We start from the raw sequence: 6,000 nt of genomic DNA, 5'->3' as shown, positions 1-6,000 counted from the left end.
TTAAAGTGACTTCATATGCCGAATGTGAATTATAATGTAAGTTTGAGGTGTGTGTATATGTATATATATTAGATTTTATTTATTTTAGAGAGGAGAGTGAGAAAGAGAGAAGGGGGGGGGGGGGACAGGAAGCATCAACTCCCATAAGTGCCCTGACCAGGCAAGCCCAGGGTTTTGAACCAGTGACCTCAGCGTTCCAGGTTGATGCTTTATCCACTGCGCCACCACAGGCCAAGCAATTTGAGGTATTTTTTTAAACATCAGACTCAATGTAATCTTGATGTATTTCAGAAACTATGAATTAAGGTCTTTTTAAAAAATTTTTTACAGTTACAGTAGACTTCTCTCTCTTTTGGGAAAACAGTTTTATTGTGATACAATTCATATGCCACACAGTTCATCCATTTAGAGGGTACAGTTCATTGGCTTTAGGTATGTTCCTGGGCTGATGGAACACTGTTTTAGAACACGCTCATTACTCAGAAAGAAACCCTGCACCCTTCAGTCATCCGCCCCCTATATCTCTATCTCCACAGCCCTGGGCAAAAATTCATCTACTCCCGTCTCTCTGGATTTGCTTTTTCTGGGAATTCCATGAAAATGGCATCAGCTGTGTGGTCACATGGGACTGGAGTCTTCCACTTGACATAACGTTTCAAGGTCTACGTGGTAGGTACTTCATTCCTTTTTGTGACCAAATGACACTCTACTGTATGGCGAGACCACATTTTGTCAATTCAGTAGCTGATGAACATTTGGATTGCTTCTACTTGTGAATTTTTAAGTGTTAATTTATGACTGGCTCCGGATAAAGAAAAACAGCCTTCTGTTGTGATAAATACATGGCTTGAGAAGGAACAGAGATTGTCTCTTTTAAACAATAGTTGAGGTGGCAAAATTTATGTTAGATAACTGGTCAAAAGCAGCCTGGGAAGATAAGAAGCCAAGAGGAACTGTTAGCATAACATGAACTTTAAAAAGAAACCTGGGGACCCTGGCTGGATAGCTCAGTTGGTTAGAGCTTTGTCTGGAAGCACAGTGGTTACCGGTTCAATCCCTGGTTAGGACACATACAGGAACATGGGAACAGATCTATGTTCCTGTCTCTCTCCAAAAATCAATTAAATAAAAAGAAACCTGGGGTTTTATGAATTATCCTTATGCACTTGTTGCACCATCACTTTGGCTGTGGACCTGGACCTTTGTCCCAGGGGGTGGCTGAGCATGGCACCCAATGTCATGGGAGAGGCAGTTCAACTTTCTGACCTGGCTGACAGCAGGTAGGTGACTAAACTTGGTCAGTCAGATAAACTCTGTCTGGGACTTTAAGCCTGGACGATCAACCCAGAGACACAGGTGGCCAGGGTGTCTTTGGTTGTGGGGCAGCCACAGGCTGAGTGCCAGCTAGAAGGGCCAGTTGGGTTGGTGGCCAGCCTCTTCTAGGGCACAATTTGACCTGCTTCTGGCCACTTAGCACAGAAGAGCCAAGAAAGAAGTGATGAGGGACTAGCAGTAAATTATTAAACTCAGGATAATTAAATATTACTGTATTGTACTCGAGTTATTTAGGTTTGTATAACAGTTCAGTTAAAAGCAGTAAAAACATTGAGAGGAAACATTTAGAGACAGAAGTCTCTTAGAAACAAACAGCATTCCTTTTTAGAACATTTGGCTTACTTATTTCAGAATTCACACTAGAATCCCTTCCCTTTGATTGCTGTGTGTAACCAGCAGAGATTATTAACAATGGGACTCCCTCACTCCCAATCTGTCTATCTGAACACAGTGTGTGGTCAAGGGGGCTGATCCGTTTTATTCTTGCTTTCACAAAAGAAATAAAGACATTTATAATGAAAATGTCCATGTTTATTTATTTTTTATTTATTTATTTTTTTGTATTTTTCTGAAGCTGGAAACGGGGAGGCAGTCAGATAGACTCCCGCATGCACCCGACCGGGATCCACCCGGCACACCCACCAGGGGGCGATGCTCTGCCCATCCGGGGTGTCGCTCTGTCGCGACCAGAGCCACTCTAGCACCTGGGGCAGAGGCCAAGGAGCCATCCCCAGCGCCCGGGCCATCTTTTTGCTCCAATGGAGCCTCGGCTACGGGAGGGGAAGAGAGAGACAGAGAAGAAGGAGGGGGGGTGGAGAAGCAGATGGGCGCCTCTCCTGTGTGCCCTGGCCGGGAATCAAACCCGGGACTTCCGCATGCCAGGCCGACGCTCTACCACTGAGCCAACCGGCCAGGGCCAGAATGTCCATGTTTATTAAATCAATAAAATATTGACCCTTTCTGGCATTATGACTTCTTCATAGCTTAAATGACCTTCTGTCTTTAAGTTTTACTGTAAACACATTCGACATGTCCAAACAATACTCAGCTCTTCACAAACTAGACAGTAGGCACCTTTTAAGCCTGTCAGTACTGTCCCTGCAATTTCAAAGTGTGTTCCTGGTTTCTGGCAACCAAACATTCAGACATATTTTGGTTCCTCCTAATCCAAGATATGGAGTCAACTGTCTTACATGTAGTCCAGGGTCCTTTTAGTGAAGGTCAGTATCAAAGTAAGGGGTAGGAAACTTTATTTCTGAAGTCATAAGCTTACATAGGTTTGTCTAACTTACACCATTCTCCTTTAGATTTTTTAACATCCTGTGAACGTCACAGGACTGTGTTTGGCATACGTGTAATAGGTGCTTAATAATTTCAGTGAACTCCCTGGAACTGAAGAGCCGACTGCTTTTATAGCAAAGGGACCTGTATGAAATGATGTCCCGGACTCTCCTGCTGATGTGAGGGCAGCTGCTACCCACAGTCTATGTTGGGAAACACAGAGTTGTCAGCCAGAGGCCCTGGCCTGGGGGAACCTACGAGCCCCAGAGGTAATGCTGGCCAGAAAAAGAAGGTGAGAAAGACTAAGAACAAGAAGATTGTAAACAGGTGAAACCTATAGTACCACTGGAGATGACATATACACGTATTGGATGTGCCGTACCAGTCTTGCTTGCAATGAATCTCTGGTCATTCAAAAATGGCCACAGAGGTAAAAGGGTGAGGTCCTCTTTCTTTTAGCAGTTTTTCTTCTGGGATGAGGACATGATAAACAGCCACCAGGCACACAGCCAGACTTGTTTCCTGAATCAGGCAGCTTCATTCCTTCTGGATAGAACAGAGCTTGCCATCTTCTCCAAGCCGGACAGCCCCACTGGCCACCAGCTGCAGGGCTGCGGGAAAGATTTTATGTTCTGCCATTTTCACTCTTTCAGACAGGGTGGCAACAGTGTCACCCCTCTTCACTGGAACAGCTTCTTGTAAAATAATTGGTCCGGCATCCACATCTTCCTGGAAAAAGAAGGAAAGTTTTGAACATGACTTTCTAGCTGGTGCAACTCACGTTTAACCACCAGAAATATTTTGGTAGAAAGAGACCTACTCACAGCTACAAAGTGCACGGTGCAGCCAGTTATGGTGACGCCTGCGCCCAGGGCTTGCTCATGGGCATTTGAACCCTTAAAAGAAGGGAGCAAGGATGGGTGGATGTTGAGCATTTTCCCTGGAAAGTAAAAGCACAGTGGTCAGAATGAAAGTAACCTGTGTGAGCCTAACTGGTGGTAGTGCATTGGATAGAGCATTGACCTAGGATTCTGAGGTCCCAGGTTTGAAATCCCAAGATCACTGGCTTGAATGTGGACATGCCAGCTTGAGCACAGGATCATCAACATGACCCCAGTGTTGCTGGCTTGAGCAAGGGGTCACTGGCTCTGCTTGAGCAGCCCGGTCAAGGCACGTATGAGAGGCAATCATTGAACAACTAACTAAAGTGCCGCAACTACAAGTTGACGCTTCTCATCTCTCTCCCTTCCATTCTCTCTCTCTTTCACCAAAAAAATAAAAATGAAAATGTGTTCTGTTCAAGGAATGTATGCTTTCTCACCCAGAAACAAGAGTCAGGAGGAGCAGGGTGTCTCTGGGATGGGTGTTTAACAGAGGTGGAAATGAGGCCAAGGGAAATACAGGTTCTCGTTCAAGGAGGCCCTGGGGTGGCAAGTTCCTCTCTTGAACACCTGGAGACACATGAAGGACTTGGACAGATGCCTGCAGTGACTGAAGCTGGACAAGGACGGTGTGGGGCGGCAGTGGATCCAGTGCGGATCCCAGGGCCCATGAAGAAAACTCAGCTTGTCACTGGTGCATGCTATTAGAAAGACCCACAAAATCCTTGCCCAGTGTCTATGTGCTTGACTCATAACCAGGTGCACGTCCATCAGCCAGACTGGCTGAGTGAGCTCCATGCCTAATGCCACTGAAAGCACTGCCTGTTTCATATTCTACCACAAGCGCTCTATTCTCTCAGGGAAGTGCAAACTCTTTGCTGAGAAAATGCAGTTAGTACTCAAATTGTGCACAAAAAACACAATAGGACGCAGTTAAAACTTTTGTGGAAAAAGGCAGTAACACCAGCTATTTTGTTTTCTTCTTGCCATTTTCTGGTACTGGCCTACACTTCCCCCCACCTTTTTAAAGATTTTATTTATTCATTTTAGAGAGGGGAAAGAGAGGAGGAAGAGAGAAAGAGAAAGGGGTAGAGGAGCAAGGAGCATCAACTGCCATATGCGCCTAGACCAGCCAAGCCTGGGATTTCGAACTGACAACCTCAGTGTTCCAGGTTGATGCTTTATCCACTGCGCCACCACAGGCCAGGCTGGTCTACACTTCCTCAGGAGAGGACCGGACACAGGGAATCGCTTTCTCCTCTGAACAAGTAAAAGAGTCTCTTCTAGTTATTTCCTCAGAAGGTGAAATACTATCTTTCTAAGAGTGTGAAACAAACCTAAGCCATAGTAGAAAAAGTGACTAATTACCACAGGCCAAAGAAACTCGACAAAAGCAGGATAATTAATCATCACTGGGTATTCTCTGGGCTCAGGCAAAGACAAGCACATTATGACCCATGTCATAAAATGAATGTCACAGTAAACGTTTCACTGGGCTTAATGGGCAAGTTAACAACCCTGCAGTCCATCTTCACTTGGTTTCTCAATGTGCTGTCAAACAATTTTTGCTTACCATTCCATTTTCTGACAAAGGGGCCTGATAAGATTCTCATGAATCCTGCAAGACAGACTATGTCCGTGGAGAACTCTTCAAGGACTTGGTCAATTGCAGTGTCAAAGTCTACACGGCTTTTATATGACTTATGATTAATTACCTAGAATAAAAAAAGGGAAGCACAGTCTTTTTCAATGAATTACCAAAAATAATTTAAAACCTGACTTTTACATAGACCGTACTTCACTTCTGAAGACACACCCGCTATAAAGAGTTAAGGAACAGGCAAGGCCAGCACCCACCCCAAACCCAAAAAACCAAAAGACAAGTGCCCAGCAGACCCAGGTCCTATAGTGGCAGAAGAGAAACTTCAATACAGCCGGCAGCAAAGGCCCTTCGTAGGTGACTTACGCTGGTGGGAATGCCTGCTCTGGCTGCTTTGTCCAGCCCGGCCACAGCAGCTTTGTTGGAGATAACGACAACTATGTGTGCGGCACTACCTCGCTTTTGAGTGCTGTCTATGAGAGCTTGGAGGTTTGAACCTGAGAAAGAGAAAAACACAAGTAAGCTCACATCTTTTAAAAAGAGGTACAAGCCACTTAAAACATTTTTAATTTTTCAATTACAGTTGACATTCAATATTATCTTCGTTTCAGGTGTACAGCATAGAGGTTAGACATTTACAGACCTTATGAAGTTGTAAGTCTAGCTCCCACCTGGCACCATCCCTAGTTATTAAAATATTATTGACTATATTCCTTGTGCTGTACTTTATATCCCTGTGACTATTTAGTAACGACCACTCTGAACTTCGTCCCTTCACCTTTTTCACCCAACCACCAGCCTTCTGAAACGTGCCAATTGGAACAGGGAATGATCAAGATTTGATCCCCGGTCAGGGCACATGTGAGAAGCAATCAGTGAGTGCACAACTAAATGGAACTAAGT

General features: G+C 44.8%; 1 protein-coding gene across 1 annotated transcript in view; it reads right to left on the bottom strand.

Annotated features, from left to right (window-relative positions):
• Positions 1 to 341: 341 nt before the first annotated feature.
• GART (phosphoribosylglycinamide formyltransferase, phosphoribosylglycinamide synthetase, phosphoribosylaminoimidazole synthetase) overlaps positions 342 to 6,000 on the bottom strand; it is a 38,310-nt gene continuing 32,651 nt past the window's right edge. Inside the window, exons 19-22 of the mRNA XM_066370293.1 lie at positions 5,464 to 5,594; positions 5,071 to 5,212; positions 3,441 to 3,556; positions 342 to 3,345 (exon numbers count right to left, since the gene is read on the bottom strand). Of these exons, the coding sequence (XP_066226390.1) occupies positions 3,154 to 3,345; positions 3,441 to 3,556; positions 5,071 to 5,212; positions 5,464 to 5,594 (581 nt within the window). The 3' untranslated portion in view covers positions 342 to 3,153. The remainder of the gene's footprint in view (positions 3,346 to 3,440; positions 3,557 to 5,070; positions 5,213 to 5,463; positions 5,595 to 6,000) is intronic.

Source organism: Saccopteryx leptura, chromosome 2 (genome assembly GCF_036850995.1).
Source record: "Saccopteryx leptura isolate mSacLep1 chromosome 2, mSacLep1_pri_phased_curated, whole genome shotgun sequence".
In the NCBI taxonomy this organism is placed as follows: domain Eukaryota; kingdom Metazoa; phylum Chordata; class Mammalia; order Chiroptera; family Emballonuridae; genus Saccopteryx; species Saccopteryx leptura.
Note: the sequence above shows the minus strand (reverse complement) of the source record. Positions and strands in the feature narration are given on the sequence as shown.